Source organism: Musa acuminata, chromosome BXJ3-6 (assembly GCF_036884655.1).
Source record: "Musa acuminata AAA Group cultivar baxijiao chromosome BXJ3-6, Cavendish_Baxijiao_AAA, whole genome shotgun sequence".
Taxonomy (NCBI): domain Eukaryota; kingdom Viridiplantae; phylum Streptophyta; class Magnoliopsida; order Zingiberales; family Musaceae; genus Musa; species Musa acuminata.
In genome coordinates, this window is record NC_088354.1 from 2059205 (window position 1) to 2079298 (window position 20094).

The 20094-nt window shown below is 37.2% G+C and overlaps 3 protein-coding genes across 6 annotated transcripts; 2 read left to right on the forward strand and 1 right to left on the reverse strand.

The window, feature by feature from the left end:
• The first annotated feature begins 192 nt into the window (after nucleotides 1-192).
• LOC135640212 (protein PGR-like) lies at nucleotides 193-3794 on the forward strand. Its single transcript, XM_065154449.1, has 5 exons — nucleotides 193-477; nucleotides 561-674; nucleotides 2059-2281; nucleotides 3081-3329; nucleotides 3477-3794. Exons 1-5 carry the CDS (start codon nucleotides 332-334, stop codon nucleotides 3606-3608), a joined length of 864 nt encoding a protein of 287 aa, XP_065010521.1. The 5' UTR covers nucleotides 193-331; the 3' UTR covers nucleotides 3609-3794.
• Nucleotides 3795-4884: 1090 nt separating this feature from the next.
• Nucleotides 4885-9658, reverse strand: LOC135582145 (palmitoyl-acyl carrier protein thioesterase, chloroplastic-like). Of its 4 annotated transcripts, none has more exons than XM_065153450.1 (7): nucleotides 9434-9658; nucleotides 7648-8188; nucleotides 7438-7571; nucleotides 6337-6450; nucleotides 6018-6189; nucleotides 5844-5912; nucleotides 4885-5480 (listed from the first exon to the last, which is right to left on the reverse strand). In XM_065153450.1, the coding sequence occupies exons 2-7, from the start codon at nucleotides 8155-8157 to the stop codon at nucleotides 5247-5249; spliced, it is 1233 nt and encodes a 410-aa protein (XP_065009522.1). In that variant the 5' UTR covers nucleotides 8158-8188; nucleotides 9434-9658; the 3' UTR covers nucleotides 4885-5246. The 4 variants fall into 4 exon arrangements, with proteins under 4 accessions (XP_065009522.1, XP_065009523.1, XP_065009524.1 ...); XM_065153451.1 differs by lacking the exon at nucleotides 9434-9658 and adding an exon at nucleotides 8715-8839; XM_065153453.1 differs by having other exon boundaries at nucleotides 5302-5440; nucleotides 9434-9578.
• Nucleotides 9659-12106: 2448 nt separating this feature from the next.
• Nucleotides 12107-19749, forward strand: LOC135641521 (E3 ubiquitin-protein ligase At1g63170-like). The gene is made up of 5 exons (XM_065156914.1): nucleotides 12107-12402; nucleotides 13206-14127; nucleotides 18258-18383; nucleotides 18461-18755; nucleotides 18954-19749. The coding sequence occupies exons 2-5, from the start codon at nucleotides 13466-13468 to the stop codon at nucleotides 19110-19112; spliced, it is 1242 nt and encodes a 413-aa protein (XP_065012986.1). The 5' UTR covers nucleotides 12107-12402; nucleotides 13206-13465; the 3' UTR covers nucleotides 19113-19749.
• Nucleotides 19750-20094: the final 345 nt, after the last annotated feature.

Genomic DNA, 20094 nt, shown 5'->3' on the forward strand with positions numbered 1-20094 from the left:
GGTATTTATTTTCTTACACGAATCTATCCCGAGCTTAAATTTAATTGTGATTAAATTTCATTTTAACAATAGGAATGGAAAGAAAATAATCAATTTAAAATGTATATACAAATAAAATAATTGGCAAGAACATAACTATAAATAAATAAATAAATAAAGTCTCATGCCGTTTACGTCGTCGTCCGCGCCAGGGAATCTGCTTAGCCGATCTCCCGACGCGTACTAATACTACGGCCTGCGGATTCCCCTCTTTGGTCCAAACCCTAAGTTCCTCCCCCACGAAAACCTAACTGTCGATCTCGAATCCTACGGAGAGGCAACGAAGAGGACGATGGACGGCTTCCTGATCCGCCTTGGGTTCTCGTTGTTGCTCTCGTTCTCGGTCGCCGCCAGAGCGCTGAAACGCAAGTCCGTCGACTCCTCTGCTGTCCTCGTCGGGATCCCTATCATGGTGATCCACATGCTGGCCGGCTATAGGTGTGGATCCTCGTTCGGTTTTTTGTATGTGGAATTCTGATGATCCGCCGTTTACTTCATCGTCTTTTTTGGGATCTTCGAAGGTTCGCGGCTCTGCTTCTGGTGTTCTTCTCGACGTCCTCGAAGGTCACGAGGCTTGGAGAGGCGAAGAAGAGGGCAACTGATGCGGAATTCAAAGAGGGAGGGCAGCGAAACTGGTGAGTTTTCTGAGCTCTTAAGCCGGTGTTGCGAGAAAGAATCTCCGGAAGCTACCCTAAGCCCAGATAATTTCCTTTTCTTTTAGCGTTATGACGGAAAAAAAGTGATTATTGAAGATTACATCTATGGACCTTCGTTCCAAAGATTACATCTTCATCTTCGGAAATCTTTGAATCTTTTCTTAAGGTATCTCAAGATACAAGTATTATTAGTAGATGATTATGGAAATCAGGGTAATTTCAACTTTTGGGTATCATCGATTGTTATATATGCGAAGCATATATAATGTGAGTTAAAAATCTAGCTGGATCCGTTTTACAATGATTTAACGAGATCCTGACATCTCTTATCAGTTAACACAGAAACCATCTGATCTATATTCGCTGGCAGATATGAGGAGAAGAATTCCAGTATAAGCTAATGATCTATTAGATAATCACAAGCACAAATCTACCTGGGAAATCTCATCATTGGAATCATGGACTTATTCCTGATGTCCTTTTTTTCCTACATTTAACATTCGCCGCATGTCCTACACTAGAAGCTTAGCACAATGACCTCTAGCTTGGTGCTAGCTATCCGAAATTTGTATTTCCGTATTTTATTTCAGGTAGTGGCTATATGAGAACATTATACTGTAATTGATTGAATAACTTTTGTCTTGTGAATTTCATCAAATTCATCAACTATTTCATATGCTATTTGAGTTGTTATCTGTTTCATCTCTGAATGAAGTTGGGTGGTTAATAAAAATGGAATGACTAATTAATAGAAAGTTTCAGGTCGTATCGATCATTATAAAATAAGGGAAGCTCAAGTAAGGTGCTTTGGACATCCTAAAAAAAGGTCCTTTAGTGCATTAGATCGATGGTGAATTAAGGGACAGGAAGACTTAGTCAGAATCAATACGAAAGCCATGATGCTCTAATGAGATTTCCCTTTAACACAGTATATTAAGAACAGAATAATTGTCACCAATCCCCAAATTCCAGCACTTGTTTGAAATACATGACACACTTAGATACCTTAATCATTTAGTAGCTTTTCATGAGAGATCATAATGCACATACTTATTCTGCATGATAATCGTCTATGTACCCTATGTTTTTCAAGTTTACTGACCTCAAGAAGTGGATAAACTAGATTTTTTTTCTCTTGTAAAACTTTAGAATTCAAATTTGAACTGACTCTTGCACTTACGATTTTAGTTAATTAAGTAATATTAAGTCTACAGAAGTCAGCAATTTCTATTTCGATATCACTGTTGGGCATATCTTGAATTATGGCACCAGACTGCAATTGTGTGATATTTGCATCAATGATCCATTCAGCAAATTTCTCGCCATGCTTTTTAATGCAGGTTTGGCTAATTCTACTTTACAGGATACAAGTTCTGTCAAATAGTATAATAGCAACTATTTTGGTGGTGATATTTGCTAGAATAACTCAAGGCCATGATAGGTGCTTGGATTCTAAAGATTCAACTGTAATAACTGCACTTTTGGGAGGTATTGTTGGGCATTATGCCTGTTGTAATGGGGATACTTGGTCTTCTGAACTTGGAATGCTTAGCAGTGCACAACCACGACTAATCACAACCTTCAAGGTATGAATATATATTTTTTATCATATTTTAATCACCACATCTTATGCAGTTATTTCCTAAAATTTATTTTATAATAAATGTGAATGACTGACTGAAACAAAGAAGAGATTTTTCTAGCTTTTGCGGTTTTCACCTTAATGCAGCTTCTACTATGGCATGGTTAATCTGTTGCTTTTCATCGTAAGATGTATGACTGGTCATGTCATGCTTGTTTCGTGTAAACGATTGAAGGTTTGTGAGTGCCTATTGATCATACTTGAAATGTTTTGATCGTCTTTTAAATTTTCCTGAGCTAATCTTGATATCTGATGACTTTTAATCTTCATGTCAGGCATGTGGATATCTTTCTGGGACTTTTGAAACAGTTCTTGAGACCTAAAATATCTCCTAATGCACTATGCATCCATGTCACCTATGTTCGGAACCATCAAATTAGTTCTGGTTTATAACCAAGTTAAACTATTCATGGTTATCCTTGAATCCAGTTTGACGTTATTTGTCTTACAATTAAAACTTGGAGCATGACTTGTGGGGATTTTTCTTTGTGCTAGAAAATTATATGCACCTAGAAGAGATGATCTTGGGATGTTTATGACATAATTGTGAAAAATTTTATAGTATAAGCTACTATTTTTCACAACAGAACAATATGAAGTTCTTCTCTTTCCAGCTAAAGATTCTTTGTTCCACTGGCCATCTGATGTTTACATTTGTGCACCTTATAAAAGCTGATGCTCTCTTCTAATTTTTAGTGTCTGATGGTTGATAGTCATTATTTATCACATCTTTCTCTTGTTAGAAAGTCCGAAAAGGTACGAATGGTGGTGTCACTGTACATGGACTTCTAGCAGCTGTGGCAGCTGGCTTTGTTATTGGGGTGGCTTTTGCCCTAGTTGGAATGGTTACAACTGAATGTTCTGCAGATATAGCCAAGAGGCAGCTATTTGTTGTGCCCATTGCTACAGCTGCTGGGCTGTTCGGAAGCCTGATTGATTCGTTTTTGGGTGCCACGCTTCAATTCAGCGGGTATTGCACAGTCCGCAAGAAGGTAACATGAATGTTTTTTTAATCTGGATTCCTCGTCTCACTCAGATTCTATGTCAAAAACTCTCTCTCAATTTTTGTTTGTATCGAAGCTCTTGGAAATAATGTGTCAAAATCTATATTCACTGTGAACTCTGGTTTCCTTATGAAGGTGGTGGGAAATGAGGGTCCGACTGTTGTTAAGATCTCTGGAGCAAGTATACTAGACAACAATGCTGTGAATGCAGTGTCAATACTGTTAACAACACTGATTACCTCTGTTACATGCATGTATATCTTCTAACCATATGTTCAATAATTCTTTCCTTCACTATTATATGTATTTTGCAGTCCGGTCCGTCTACCATGATAGAAACTTGTATCCTTATCCAGAAGCAAACTGAATTAGCTAGTTCTGTATGTGTTTTTTGCCCTAGCTCTTGTACTCAATCTGGATTTTCCATAGTGAAAGATAATGTAATTCCCAACACAGCTTGTTGGTAGTGCTGTATAAGTTCAGCTGAATTATCTTTTGTGAAAGAGGAGGAACCACCATGGAGCCTACTCAACTACTTCAGGAGTATTTTGTAACTTTCTTTATGTTTTGCGGGTTATAAATTTTATCATATTTTCAGAGAACGTAACATGCTAACTTAGCACCTTTTGCTGTGTCTTCTAAATCCACCTGTTTATGGAGGATTGGCTGTTCTTCTGTGCTGGCATCCTTTTTGTGCTCTGAGGAGAGCATGGATCAGCCTGTATTAGATCTTTGCAGTAATCTATTCTTCTTTTTGGAAAAAAAATTTCAGCTGAATTATTATACAATTGTAATCTGTGAGAGCTTCTTGTATGAAACCTGAAACACATACAAACAATCTCGAAAAGTATATTGTTCCTCATCCATATTTTTTTCTCCTTTTATATACACAAAAATCTTGGTTATGCTGCCCTTTTAACTCGATTACTTCATGAGATTGACTGGGATAAAACATGGTTAGGTTTGGGAATGTTTATGCGCCAAACGAGTGAAAAATGGATGAACGAGACGATTCTTAACATCGTTGGGTTTTCATAAGATCACGTGTAACTCTGAATATACAAGTATAATGAGCGACGAAAGGATTATTCGACATCTGCATTAGCGTTGACGCAGATATAATGTAACAAAAGGGTCGACATCGATGTAGATGCAGAACGATTCTCCTCATCTACAATAATTATTTGTGATACCGTTATTCGTCACTATAATTGAAACGTTAAAATTATATCTTTGTCTTTTGTTGGAATGCCATTACCAAAAGTAAGCAACAAATTATTCGACATCTGCATTAGCGTTGACGCAGATATAATGCAACAAAAGGGTCGACATCGATGTAAATGCAGAACGATTCTCCTCATCTACAATAATTATTTGTGATACCGTTATTCGTCACTATAATTGAACGTTAAAATTATATCTTTGTCTTTTGTTGGAATGCCATTACCAAAAGTAAGCAACAAATTCAAATCGCAGGTTTTTTCACAGTGACAGGCTTCTAACCTCTTTGTTAGACCCACATGCCAGAATGAGGAGCTCAAACTGCAGAAAGCCACCAGACCACTTGAATAGTATATGTCTTTTGTCCAGATTTCAGAAGAAACAAATTATGAACAATGACAATTAATTACACAGCAGACACCGACATGACTCCAAAGTGAAAATCTTATTGGCAAGGGACAAATATGAGGGTGAATAAAATGAAACAAACAAATAACACGAGCAATTCTATACGATCTCCATCTCTTTTCTACAGAGATTGGTATTTGGCAGTAGGGCAAGAGATATAGAAAGAGGGCTTCAATTAGCTGACTCCATCCTGCCCCAGTGGATGATGGAAATCAGTAGTTAACCCATCCATTGATTGATCCATCATGCACTCCCGGCTCCAAGTGGCTTCGTTTTCTAAAGCCCCTGCACACATTTGGGCCGCCAATCTGTTCGACACCTCACGATCTCGGCCCCGCATTCCATACGCAGAAGATGCTGGCACTCGATGCTGGCATCCGGTGAACCATCAGGACTCTTGTCTGAGACAGCACTGAGTGATTGCAGCATGCTGTCTCTCCCACATTCCCGCCTGTATTCCAAAGTCATGCCTGCAAGTTCATGGCTCTCTAAGATTGAGGTTGGTACACTCTGCGTAATAAAGAGAAAACATGGGTTATCATTTAGAACTACACAAATACTTGATCATGCTTCCAATGTATTTGTAGCAGGTCCACCAATCTAATACTGTTAGGTGCAAATGGATAATATTCAACATGATCCAACATAATTCAACTGTTTCAATTTTAAAAGCCATAGCAATGCTGGTCAGGAATTTTTCAACATAATTAAACATTTTTAAGAGAATCACTTCAAAGAATCAACCTAGTTCTTCTTAGTTTCTCAACAAAGAATCAACCTAGTTCGCCATAGCAATGAGCTATTTCTTACAATAATCAGATAAGACACCCACCCAAATGTGCCCACTATATGCTCATAAGTCAACTAAATTACCTCAAGGATCCAGCCAATATACTTGACATTGTTCACATGTTGATTGATATCCAAATCACCCCATCGAGGCTGCAATTAGTAGCAAAGCAAGATACTTGGAGACCACTCGTACGGCACAAACAGAAACAAGCTGATAAAGAAAATAAGAACCAAAGATACAGAATGCAGACTTACAGTCAGCCCCCTGCGAACATAATCTGCAGTATTATCTTCAAGCTTCGGAAGCTTTCTGCTATCCTCATTTATAACAGGATCATGGTCCACAAAATAGGATCCTATCTCTTCCCTAACTTCCTCTGGAAGTTTAGACAATCTCCTAGTCTGTTTGTTCATCATTACCCACACACTGCAGGCGAAGACCAAAACCAGGAAACGTCAAATAAGCTGAACAATATTTGCATATGGACACTACAAGATGCATACTTGTGAACTTTTGAACCACCGAACAACATCTTCAAAACAAATTCAATGAACGTTAAATACATATATACACCTGGTCGCTCTGAGAACAGTTTGACCTGTTTGATAGTCATGAACATGCCAATCACGGCGCATCCCATGTTTCCCAGATGGAGCCACCCATGTATCTACTTCAACGACATCCTCCCTGAAATACAAAAAGTCAAAAACAATGCACAACTACAGTTCTCATACTATATAGTTTCTGTAGAAGAAATAAATAATAATTCAATTTGCTCGATCAAGCAATGGTGATCCACCCTGGAAGGAACAAAAAATGAAATAAAAACCTAAACAACAGAAACAATATGTTTAAAGAAAGCAATGAAATATGGTACTAAAAGTTCAACTCAATCATCTTGGTCAGAAATATTAAGAAGCTATAAGTCCAACATATATGGAAAATGATCAAGGTTGTCCACTTGACCTGATCAAGTCAAACTTCTGCAGAGTTGTTCCTTGAAGCAAAATCTGTTACAGACACATCATAATCGACCGGTGACACCAGAGTTTGAACAACATAACAAAACCTCAACAGAGGAGTTCAAAGATAGAAGGTTTTTCTAATAAGAAGTTAACATATATTTTCCCTCATTTATAAATTATAAACATGAAAAGAAAAATGAGTGAGCTAATCTAGCAGCTGATGCTGAAAATCCAGAGCAGTCATGACCAACAACATAGTGCAGGATTCGAAGGGAAAGGAAGTAAAGGTTGGCACATAGCACATATAAGGTTATAAATGACTCATTATCAAGACCTTAACTGGTCCAATAACTCAGTCAATTTATACTTTTTAACACAATAATAATTTTCTAGTTTGCTACTGCAACAGCTTTCACTCTATGAATCAGTGATCCAAGAAGAATGATGACAGCATATACCAGAACAAACTAGAGTTTGAAAACTGAAAAGATCATTCAGACCAAATTCTGCTTATGGTTTAGTGAAGAAAATCTACAGTAGCCAGAATCAGACAAGCAGCAAGCATACATGTTCAGATCTAAAGAAAATTTCTTGCATTCATGAACTTGCTTATAGTTCAAGCTAAAGACAAAAAAGGCACTCAAGACCAATTATTTTTGTCACAAATCAAGGAGAAAAGCAAACGTACTGGCTTAGACAAAGAACATACCAGGAAGGATATTGTTCTACAAGGACCTGCATCTTGGTCACAACCCAAATCAAATTTCTCTTACTCATTTGAGGTGTCGAACCAAAGCCATCACCCAGGAGCCCAGCACTTCTTACATGGTTAAGGGCTGTTTCCTGCATAATATATTTTTATATATAATAAGAGCAAGCATTAATATATGTGAAACCAAGCAGTAATCTACCACCAAACCTGTAGATGGTTCATCAAAGTCTCTATAGAAGCTGTTCCATCTGCCCCTATCTCATATGATCTGACGGAGAAGTTCTGCCTGAAAACTAATCCATCCTGCATTATTTTCCCAAGGTCGAATGCGTCACCAAGCATGTCGGGCCTCCTGGGCTTCCAGTCAATAAGGGTAAACTGTTTCTCTGCGGCCAAGAAAATGGTTGTTATGGCAGCAAAAAGAAAGCTCCAGTCCGGCAATTGATTGTAGAATGTCCTCGATGCTGAGGGAGCATCTTCCTCAATCTTTTGGGCATCGATTTTCAGGCCAAACTTAGTCCCGTTAACCTTTGGAAGAGCTTGGGCCTGTGCCTTGACCTCCATGGTGCCTGATGACAAAATAGGCTTGGCTACAATGCCACGGACGTCCAAGTTTTCAGGGCTGTCGGTGACGGCCTTCAATGATGCTTTTGCTGAGACCACAGAGGAGGAAGATGGGACAGGGAAGAAGGCCGAAACTTTCGTGGAAGCAAGCATGACGGATAACAAAAGATTCCGATACTTTTGTCTGAATTGAGGATCACAAGAAGTCAAAAAAGACAATTTTGTGAGCACAGGAAGATCAAAGTTTGTTGGGAAAAGATTAGATATGAAGTACTGAATCTGCAGAAGTGACAAACACCAAAATCTTTTTTTTTTTCTCTTTATGTGAATCAAACAAGATATAATGTAACACCAAATATATTATAAATAATCTAACAGTACAAGTTAATCAGATTAAAGATAAAATACTAAGCAAATAACGAGACAAGATTTATGTGAAAAAATCCTTCAATATGAAGAGGAAAAACCACCTACAAACCAGATAAAACTTTCACTATAAAATAATGGGATTATAAAGTTCACGCTCCCTGGACTAATTAGAGAATATCAAATATTATATGAAATCCAGGCACTCAGATGAATTTCAAAATTTTAGAGAGAAAAACTGAATAGCAGAAGAAATCTTTAAGATCTACATCGATCAATTCAGAGAGCATGATGTCCAGATCAATATACCAAAAATCATACCAATCAAAATCAATTTCACTCACCAATCATTGAATCTTTCTTCTTCACAGATGAAAGCCTCTTTTCTTCCTGCTACGGCTACCTTTTAGATTTTTCTCATCTAACTGATTAGGTTTAGAGTTTTTAATTAACTCTCATGTGTCCCACCAAAGTCATGGGCGGGAGACCACCCAACAAAGTTTACAGATCTCATGCATCAACTCATGAACAACATCTTACCACCACTTCACCAAAGGCGACAAATGTTCCCGTAGAAATCAAGAGAAAAAAAAAGAGGAAACTGGACAATCTAACAGTACCGAGTGTCAAAAACATTTGACCAGCTTCCAAACTAAACCATTAATGTCCAGAAAAATCAAACCACGGACGAACTGAATAATTCCGACAATTTTTACCGAAAGGAATTCGGAAAAGACTAAATATTTCCACTAATCGACCCAAACATTTCAATACAAAAAAAAAACCAAACGCAATCCGGCTGTCAAGAATCCATCTGTTAGTCACTCAGCAAGAACATTAGCTCACATCGCATCATACCTAAATCGTAGTTCGCGAAATCCCCCTACAAATCAACAAAAAGAAAAGAAACTTCATAAAGTAATGATGAAGTCGAAGCCAAAAACCCCAAGACACCGCTGAAAAATCCGACTACAATCGAACATACTGCAGAACCATTCCTGAAGAAAGCACATATGCAGGAAGAAAGCAACAGAATTGGAAAGACAGATCCGGTATCGATGACCTCAGATGTTCGCGAGGCAGAGGACTCAAGCGGCAAAGAGACTCCACCAGGTTCCTGCACCCGGCAACGAATCAGCACGCAAGATTCTCCTAGATTCCCTTCTCCTCCTCCTCCTCCTCCACAGTCTGAACTGCCTCCACCTTCCGTGACAGAAGAATCGAGATGGAGGGAAACAGAAAGGACAAGCCTTTCCTTTCTTGTCGTCCTCCCAAATTCCAAAGCCAGAGGTTCTGTGGAGGGAGCCAAACCCACCACCGTATTTATACACGTACGCGGCCATACCCACCCGCATAATTACGTGTACAGAGTTTTCGCGACACTAAATTCTTCTATGCGACTTCATGTCTGCCGTCGATGTTATCCTTCAAACGATCCACGCCCCTCATTTGCGCCGTCGCCAGCCATCTTCACTGCTTTTAGCCAACAGTAGAAATCTATCAAACCGACACAGATCTCTCACAAGACATAGTTGAGATCGAAGACACTAGCAATCGGACAAGGTGTGAATTATCCTCCTGAGTATTCTGTGTTTGTTCTTTAGGATACTGATGACGAGAGCATTCAATCCTCAATATAGTTTTGCTGTTTCATGAACTTGCAGGGACACAAACTTCAGCTGGGGGATGACTGTCTCAAAGAAGATTTGGGGCAGGTTTTCTGTCTCTATACTTTACAAGGTAATGAAGTATACAGTGGTCTTCTAGATCCTTGAAAGATTCGGTGAGAATCCAGCTCATGATTTATCAAAGATTCTCTCATATAATTCATAGTTTATTAAGAATATGAATCATCTCCTCAACACCATTCCATCAGCTATTGGATAAAAAGTAATAATATCATTTTTTTAGTTGAGCATTTCATTAAATGTTTAATAAATTTGATCTTAGAAATAATGTACTTTTATTTATGAAAATTTAGATAAACCTTCCATATATATATATATATATATATATATATATATATATATATAATGACATATAAGGTTAAGAAATATTCTTGTAATGACATATATAACTTGTATGACCATTTTTCTACTCGTGTTTGAATTGAAGGCATTCTGAACTGCCAACCATAATCTTCACTTCAGACGAAACCTCAATCGATGCAAATCATGTCCTCCGTAAGCTAAAAGCGAGATCTATCTACCCCATAATGTCTCCCTCTCCTCTTCCAGAGGCTAAGAGATTGACATATAACTACATCATGATGTCTGTGGAAAAGGGAGAAGCTTCGCTGGATGTTGTGAGTATTGAATGAGGACGAAGTTTGCTGCATTCTCAGACTGACAATAGGTTTGAATTTGACTTTGTTTCGGATTGTGATGACTCCTAATGTTTGAGTTTAAATGAAATCAACAACAACATCATAACAATAGCAGCATTTCTTTTAGTTTTCTTTCAGAATAATAGATTAAGCATGTGAGTTATATATTTTATTTCTAAAATATTCTATTATGAAAATTGGATGTATAAAGCTATGATAAAATGTTTTCTTGGATCTAATAAAAATTAAAAGATCAAGCTGTAAAAGGTGCTCTATGAAGATTAAAAAAAGGATTTTTAAACAAAAAAAATATATATAATTCATCCATCAAGCAATAGCAAATGAAAGTACCTTCTGAATTCTCCCCAAATGATATTTGACTATTCCATCACTAAAACAATATCTGCAATTCAAATTTTATCTGATGAAACCAAAACCAAGCTATAAAATTAAAGCCTGGTAGCATTAATGTAAAGAAATGGCATTTTTCTGACTTGAACTGAGATTAGTCTCGCTAATTACGTAGGGAAGATGATCTACAGCATGCACACACACAGAGAGAGAGAGAGAGAGAGAGAGAGAGAGAGAGAGAGAGGCGTAACAAAGGATTATGTCATACCTTATTAATTAAATGACATGTAGTTTGCAACCATTAATGAAACTTATGGAAAACTTGTGGGCAACAGCAACATAAGAACACCACATGCCATTTAATTCATAAGATACAAATCATGTCAGTTTCGTTGGCTTCTACTCAAAGAGACTGTTCTTTACTTGCCCTTTTCTGTCGTTTTAATCATTGAACAAGACTAATTGAACTCCTCGTATCATATCAATAATGACCAGTCGAGTTAGGAGAGAGTTGACCTACAACGACAAGAACACTTCAAAAGATATTGTGATACGAGTGGACATGTATCCGATACACACAAATTCTGATTAATGTGTGATATAACAAGACATACAACCAACATGGATTAAACAAAACTTGGAAGCTAAACCTTTCTTAATTATCATAGAAAAATAATAAAAATTAGAGGGCTCAGATAGTCCACTTCAAATCGTCCGTCCTAAATCCAATCAAAAGGGTACTATAACACAATTTAAATCGATCGAATAGACACGATAACTCGAAAATAAATTATTTCCTAGTCATTACCTTTTAATAATAGAATAATAACATGATCTTATATGATACTGAACCGACTCCGGTGCCTACCGTTCTACCCGGGTTGATCCCCGACCGGTTTAAGTGGGGCGGTTCGGTTTAGGAAGTGTCGGTACACCGGCCCATTACAGGCCGAAGTTTCGCGGCCCAGTTTGGGTAGTCACGTGCGTTGGCCAAGCTCAGCACGGGCCGGCGCGCGGCGCTCCTTCGTGTCCTTTAGCCCCTTCCATCGTCCGATGGACCCACCCGCGTGAGGGCGGTCGCTGACGCCCCCATTGCCCTTCCTCCGATCCGCTCCTCTCCCTTCTCCTCCGCCTCCTCCTCACGTCGACCTCCCTCTGTTCCTCCTTAGCTGCCGACGGAGGATTAGCTTCGACGGGTGAGAACGGAACGGGTTCTGAGTTCCGACCTCAAAGGCACCGTCTTTGATATTTACCATTATTCGATCGAAAATATATAAAAAAGGGCCGGCAGCTTTAGGCCGTGATCGAGTTACGGGCCGCAGTCAATTGATGGCGAAGGAATAGCGATTTGCCGGGTGAGTTCGGTCTCCGATCCCTCCCTTCCTCGGTCTCTCTGGTTCTGTTGTCTTTAATTGTAGAGGCGCCCCTTGATTTCGAGGTGTGTGGTCGAATCTTGGTGGATTGTTGTTGAGCTCGCTTCCTCATGGTTTTGTTGATGATTCCTTCCTTGTTGCCGTTGGATGCTTCGGTTAGGGTTTTTGTGTGGATGTTGGAAAAAGTCGATGACCTGGAAATTTCCCGTTGATTAGACCTGTGTTTCTGACGATGTACTGTAGCTGCAGGTTATTTCTTGTTCTTCTTCTTAATTTTCCTTTGTTTTATCTTTTTATCGTGTCATTTTGGTGCCTTGATGGAGTCGACGTTCTTAAAATTGTGGGAAAGACTACGGATTTTGGTGTCATATAGCACAATGAAACGGTTCAATCGAGATATTTTGGTTGGAAATGACATAAAGGGAATGATATTGAGGAAGGCCCGATCCGCCTACCTTAGTATGATCAAGTTGGTATTAATCCTCGAAGTGCATGCCATAGTTTCCAGCATTAGGTATTTAAAAGATTGATGAGCATTCGTGGATTACAATTGGGTTACCTGTATTCCAGAAGAAGGACGTGATGTATATTATCTGACTGTATTATATATTGGCCTTGCTCTTATGATCCCAAATTTCAGAGTTTTAAAGAAAATATTTTCTCCATGCATAGGAATTAATTATTTTAAGCCTTAGATTTCACTGTCTTTTGAGGTTGATTCAGCTACATTTTCATGATCTATGAACTACTTTATTTGTATGAACAACATGTGTCCCATTTTGCAGTTCTCATTTCAAACTTCAAAGGCTATTTACGATAGTTGAAAAGAAAATAGTTCCAAGATAAAGAAATATAATTCATCAAAGTATCAGATTCTCACTGATCTGAAGTCAAAGCTGGGAATTATCTGTTGCTGCCACAGATCTGTGCCTTGGACTCTGTGAAATATACTCCACCTGTCTTTCAAGAAGACGCATAGGAAAGTGGCTAAATGTTTTTTATTGCTACTTTCCTATGCTAGTTTCTTTTTCACTCGCTGTGGTGAATGTTGATGGCTGTTCCCTCTCTGGAACTACATAGTGAGGGTGAGACTGACAGGCATCCTTTGCTGATGGATCGGGCAGCTACTTCTAATGGACATGAACACATAATTGATGTACCACGAGGCATTAATGGAGATGTGGATAATTTGTTTTCTGAATCACATAATCTGGATGGAAATTCAACCAACACAACTCCTCATGTCTTGCAAGCATCTCCAGTATCACCAGATGCTGCTAATTCCAGAAATGCTTCCCTAATTAGGAGAGGTGATAATTATGGTCGACGTGGTAGAAGCCCATTAAATTCGGGTTTGTGGATCTCAGTTGAACTTGTTGTTAATGTGAGCCAAATTATAGCCGCTATCATCGTGCTCTCCTTGTCGAGATATGAACATCCACAAGCTCCATTATTTGAATGGATCATAGGTTATACAATAGGCTGTTTTGCTAATCTTCCCCATCTATATTGGCGCTACACTCATCGCAATGGCCAGGGATCTACGCAAGAGTCCGATCGCCCAAATCAGAGAACCACTCACAACAACCCTCCTGAATCCAGTGCTTATACAACTAGTTTTGTTACTCAAGCCTCAGGGCGAGAAAGTGACAATGCCGTTGCTCCCATAGCACAAGTCGGACAAGACATGGTAATTGCTAATACAAGGTACTGTTGCATGAAATACCTATATGGGCATTGTAAATGCTTGTTTACTTCTTTCAAATTCTTTGTTTTTTGTGCTCTGAGCTTACTTGTTTGACAAAATAATGTGCTATAGTTGCTTCATATCAAAGATAAGTTTGAGTATTGTCATACATGCATATTGCTGCCTCAATTTGTATTATGTGGTGTTAAAATTTTGGTGAAATTTAATATTAGCTCTTGAGATCTTTCTTTTTTCAAGTTTTGCTGCTATTGTTTAGATCTCAATGTCTGGAAATTTGATTGCTTCTCTTTGTATTGGATATGTGCATCAGAATTTTCACAAAAGATAATTGTTGGGTTTGCTCATTGTTTGTACCACAGATTGTCACTTGATAGAAGATTGAACTAATCTGTGTGTACCATTGTTAGTGATTTCTTTCCTGGATGATTTCTTTTTAGATGGAATTGATTAGCCAGGGAGGTTGACAGGTCTAATCATGGAAAGTGCAAATGGAATGGTGACATATATTTAGCTTAAAGAAAGAGAATTTTTTACAAACTTCATAATTATCAGCTAAAACTTATAAGGTAGAAGCTATAATAAAAAAAGAGTTATATGCAAGTCAAAGTTATCATGCTTTGCAAATGACATTGACCAGAAATGGGAATAGAATACATTGAAGATCATTTGTTTCTCCAGAAAAAAATTGAGAATTGTTGAACGTGATTTCCCAGAAAAAAAGGTTCATAAATTAATTCATGTGAACTCCATGTTACATATCTTATTATCCAATCCTTGCAGACCACTTTATTTGTCTTCTCACAGTTCCACCTCTTTTTATTGATTTGTATCTATGCTTTGCTGGTTTTATCTTTATGATGATGGATGGGATACAAACGAAAAAGTAAGGGAGGGGGGAGGGTGGTTGGGGAGTGGTAAGCATTGAGAAATAATCTTACGTTGTAAAGATGGAGGAAATTCTTAGATATATGCTTTCTTTAATTTTGTGGTACCCTATAATGATTTTTGAAGATCTTTACCAGGAAATTAGTCTTTAGTAGGATTTAGTAGGTGTATCTATCATTCATTCCTTTTCCAACTCACTTTTCTAATTTCGAGGTTAAAGTGGACTTCTGCATTAGCATTTAGGACTCCTCCATTTGAATCTTCCCTGAGTCACTAGTTTACAAACTGAACTGCACTTTTAGCAATAGTGAGATAAGAAGGGTTTAGGCCTCATTCATCAGCAGGTTGGTTGACACAGGCCTGGCTTATTGAATAATTGTTTGGACTTACATTAGCTGGATTTAGTTATCTTGCCAATCACCGACCTAGACTGTAGATGATGATGAATGTGTATGATTATGATCAAACCAGAAATTTTAGAGATAGCAATGTGTTATAAGCATGGTACTGGTGCAGATTGTATCGAATGGATATAGGTTCAATGTTCAAGTTCTCATGCATGTTCACTTAGACCTGTTCAGTTTTTATGGTGCTGATGATGGTATGGACAGTTGTAGTTTAATATTATTCTCAGCCTCCTAAATTAGAGCGCAAACAGGAGCATTTGCAGTAACTAGCAACACAAAAGTGCCAAGAATGCCAATGCAGATTCCCTAGGTAGTCTAAAGACAAGATAGTATAATTTGTATTCTTCTTTGTTTTTTCTATCTACAAAAGTCAACATTATTGAAGTAAATGAAATGAACAAGCTTCTATAAGAAATTAAGTGGCTATATCTACTGCAGCAGCAACAACAATAAGCCGTAATGTCCGAGTTATTAGGGGTTGGCTACATGGAGCTTTTCCTACTATTAAGCTCATACAAGGTAATATCTCTAGTTAAATCAAGAACATTGATAAGAAATTAAGTTGCTAAGTGTAACACCCTACTCTTAGTCTCACCCGTACATGCATGATTAAAATAGGAAGTTATTTTTCTGATCTTTTATTGCTATTAATAGGAAGGTAGTGGAAAAGTAGGTAATCTTAAAAGTAAAACATACTAATTTACTAAATCAAGTGACACGATTTCCCTTATATACAATGATTTTGACACATGTGCATAATTATAATCTCTAACTAAATGAAAAACATACACATAACATGTCTAAAATTTATACACATAAAAATGCCCACAAATCATCGTCCATATTTGCACTGGCATGGGTTCGCACGTGTCATAAAAAACACGTGCACCCCTTTAAACTGTACGTCATTATATATATATGCACACAATACATTTTTATCGCAATTCATATATTTTTATGCTTACGTAATATGTACATTAATATTGAGCTCATCTCTAACTTACGATAATTATATCATTCAAGATATATTTTTCAAAATACATTATAAATACAATAATTTATATGACTTGTATTTTGTAGTGAATTAAACTTATACTTATCTGATTTAACTTAAAAATAAATATGCCAGTGAAAGACCACGTTCCTTAATAATTAAGTGTGTTAGGTAATAGTACACTTACCAAATTAGGAGCATAGAGTCATGAGATGTCTTGATTAAGAACCTTATTTTTTGAATTATTAATATATAATAATTAATAATATTTATTCATAGAAAATTTTGATAAAATCCCTTATTAAATAAACTATACTCAACTAAAAAATTTATTTAAATTCTATTATCAATTTTTCAACAATTCACTCTATAATCAAATTACTAGTTAGTATCAACCAAACCATCGCGTAATTCCGCGAAGAAATTTTACTTCATTATTCTAGCTGATCAAACGATCTTGAATTATCATGAAATTTTGTAGATAACTAGAAGATAGCAAGGGAAGAATTGAGTTTTTCTTACCTCAATCTTTCTTAGAGCTTGGGTTTCTTGGTCTCCATGAAGACAATGGAAAGTTGAGAGAATGACTGAAGAATGAGAGAGGATCGTGGGTTATCAGGTGGGTAAGGAGGATAAGGCCAAGATATGGTAGAGGTGCTTAAGAGATTACCTTGAGGTCTAGGGTTCAATACTCTTAGACCTTATTTCAATTTTTTTTTACTAATATAATTTTAATGTTTTAACAAAGTCTAATTTGGTTTGATAAAGATGACATTTTTGGTCTAAACTCATCTTTCAATCTCACTTATGTATCTCAAAATTTTTAGTATAACACTCCTTTTTTATTTATATCTCCATTTAATTTTTCATTACTCAATCCATGCCTAGGTAGCATATTATCCTAGATATACATGATGTTTGAAACTCAAACTTCTTTCCTTTTAATCATGGTCAGACTCATTTAAGCTTTGAGATTCACTTAAGGCCAATTAAAATTGAACTATCATTTTTAGTCGCTATATGCATGCTTATTACCATAATTTAACCTTATACTTAAGTTCGCTAGCACACTTTAGCTTGTTGCCCCGAAGGATCATGTCTTTTGCCTACAAAATATGCTTAAGATAGACATTGATGCTTATGCATGCTCAACTAATATTTCGTAGAACATTATAAATAACATTTTTGTAAAGCATGTATTTCAACTTTAAAGGTTGAAAACATGAGCGTATTTTTTATCATATTTATAAAGCATAGACATCACAAATTATATCACTTAGTGAGGGTAACATATATATATTATTTGTACTTCTATTGACATGCTAGTTGGAATTCAATGTGTGTGAGAGTTGAGAATTACATGAAGTGTGTAAAAGTATATCATGTGTTATGCTTATAAGATATGATCTTTGTAGGTTTAAAACCTTACCGAGAAACATATAATAAGAAATTTCAAACTGGAAGATTCAGGTGAAGAAACAGGCGGAAGGAACTTGGGAGGGAGATCAACAAACTTAGATGGAAGCGGTGAATCAGTTTAGTAACTGTTTTTTGGGCTACAGACATTGAAATAACCAATTGCAAAATGAGATCCTTAAAGCACATGAACTGTCCGTACTATTATGCAGTTTCACTTGTATTAAGTACTGATTCCATGGTGACCTAATTAATTGAGACCAATGCATATTCGAGCTATTAGTGATGTCATGTTTTGTGAGTATATATTGTGGGCTTACTTTCTATATTGTAATCAACTGCAGCTTCATTTCTTTTTTCATTTTGTTGAGTTACTCTTCAGAATTTACTCTTTTTAATTCTGGTATTTCATTTGCTGTTTTTGCAGGATTAATGCACTTGTGGATCATTTCAAGATGGCTTTGGATTGCTTCTTTGCTGTCTGGTTTGTTGTTGGAAATGTGTGGATGTTTGGTGGGCATGCCTCTTCCGAGGATGCACCTAATATGTACAGGTTTGAATATGTTAATACTCACATCTCAATCATATACAGTTATCGATATTTGATTATGTATATTTTCTCAATTACAGGTTATGTATAGTGTTCCTTACTTTCAGCTGTATTGGATATGCCATGCCTTTCATTCTGTGTGCAATTATCTGCTGCTGCTTGCCATGCATAATTTCTGTCATGGGCTTTAGAGAGGATATGGGCCATGACAGAGGTGCTACATCTGAGTCAATAAATGCATTGCCAACGTACAAGTTCAAATCTAAGCGGCGGCGGGCTAGGGATGAGTCCGGAAGTAACTCAGAAGGTCAGGGTGATGGTGGGATATTGGCTCCTGGCACTGACAGAGAGCGATTTGTTTCTAACGAAGATGCTGTAAGTATTTCTTGACATGTGTCCATATTCATCATTCAGTTGTATCTGCAAAAAATTATGGATCTGTTGTGAGCATGATCATTCGCCTAAATTTGTGGTAGCAATGATGATGATCATAGATGCCCATATTGTTGCCGAAATAATTTAGCATCAATGTTAATTGTCTGGTTTATTCAGTCTGCTCTGCCTTTTTTGTAGGTTTGCTGCATATGCCTGGCTAAATATGTTGACAATGATGAACTTCGTGAACTTCCATGCACCCACTTCTTCCACAAGGATTGTGTGGATAAATGGCTGAAGATAAACGCTCTCTGCCCTCTCTGCAAATCTGAGGCTGGGAGCACCACCACATCTTGAGGGTCAAAGAGTGAACATCATGTTGGAGGACAATAAGGGTGAGAAGTGGTATAGAAACATGGTAAAAAATGCAGTAATGCCTTATTGGCAGAGATTACCCATCGACAATCTGGATCGACAATCTAGACCTGGAAACTCTCCTGAGAAAGCCTGCATTTGTAAATGTACATATTGAAGAGTCTGTAGCCTGTAGCTGATCGATCCTGATAACACTAGAGTTGTTTTTTATTGGGTGCTTTGGGCGGTTCTCGCAGCTTCCAGATAAATGTCTATATTCTGTTTGCCTATACTACCAGATAAATTATGCTTCAACATCACATCCGGCAAAATTATAGTTGAATATTCTCAATGCTGGATTAATTGTGGATGAAACCATGTTCTATTGATATAAAGCTATGCATCACCAAGATGGAGAACGGGAAGATCTCAGAGATATATTGTTCACTATGTCATGTATGGATAGGTTAAAGAGCACTGCAATTTTATTATCTGCTTTGTAAGTGTAGGAGGAATGTGCTGTTCCACCTGTTGATGGATGTATCCACCGTGGACAAACATGTTTGATCATAAGCATTCTATTTTGACAATGAATTCTTGTGTTTGGCGTATCTAAGCTTTTATTCATTGACATTCTCTATTCAGTTGGTCTAAATGTATATGAATGTTGAGGACAATTCTAGTGTACCTGACAATAAATATATTCCTTCTTGGACAAATTGGAAAAGTTATAATTATCAAGCACGATTGTGTCGTATGGTAGTGTAGATGCTATTTGTTTGAATTGTGGAGAATAATTGTTAAGCCAGTCTTCAACTTTTTGATGCCAATCTGTTGCTTAATACTTTATAAGCAATTTATACGTTGGGAGTATTTGTCTTCAATTGGAAACGTCAAATCCAATTCACTTGCAACCTAACATACAAGTGCGTTAATTAAGTATTATCTGTTAACCTAACGTATAAGTGGATTAATTACGTATTAT

Coding starts and splice junctions, on each gene's coding strand:
- LOC135582145 (XM_065153450.1), bottom strand. CDS start 8,157: ATGCTTGCTTCCACGAAAGTTTCGGCCTTCTTCCCTGTCCCATCTTCC. Junction 7,572..7,647: donor CTTTGATGAACCATCTACAG/GTTTGGTGGTAG, acceptor TATATTATGCAG/GAAACAGCCCTTAACCATGT. Junction 6,190..6,336: donor ACTGTTCTCAGAGCGACCAG/GTGTATATATGT, acceptor CTTCGCCTGCAG/TGTGTGGGTAATGATGAACA.
- LOC135640212 (XM_065154449.1), top strand. CDS start 332: ATGGACGGCTTCCTGATCCGCCTTGGGTTCTCGTTGTTGCTCTCGTTC. Junction 675..2,058: donor GAGGGAGGGCAGCGAAACTG/GTGAGTTTTCTG, acceptor TCTACTTTACAG/GATACAAGTTCTGTCAAATA. Junction 3,330..3,476: donor ATTGCACAGTCCGCAAGAAG/GTAACATGAATG, acceptor TTCCTTATGAAG/GTGGTGGGAAATGAGGGTCC.
- LOC135641521 (XM_065156914.1), top strand. CDS start 13,466: ATGTTGATGGCTGTTCCCTCTCTGGAACTACATAGTGAGGGTGAGACT. Junction 18,384..18,460: donor GATGCACCTAATATGTACAG/GTTTGAATATGT, acceptor TCTCAATTACAG/GTTATGTATAGTGTTCCTTA. Junction 18,756..18,953: donor TTGTTTCTAACGAAGATGCT/GTAAGTATTTCT, acceptor CCTTTTTTGTAG/GTTTGCTGCATATGCCTGGC.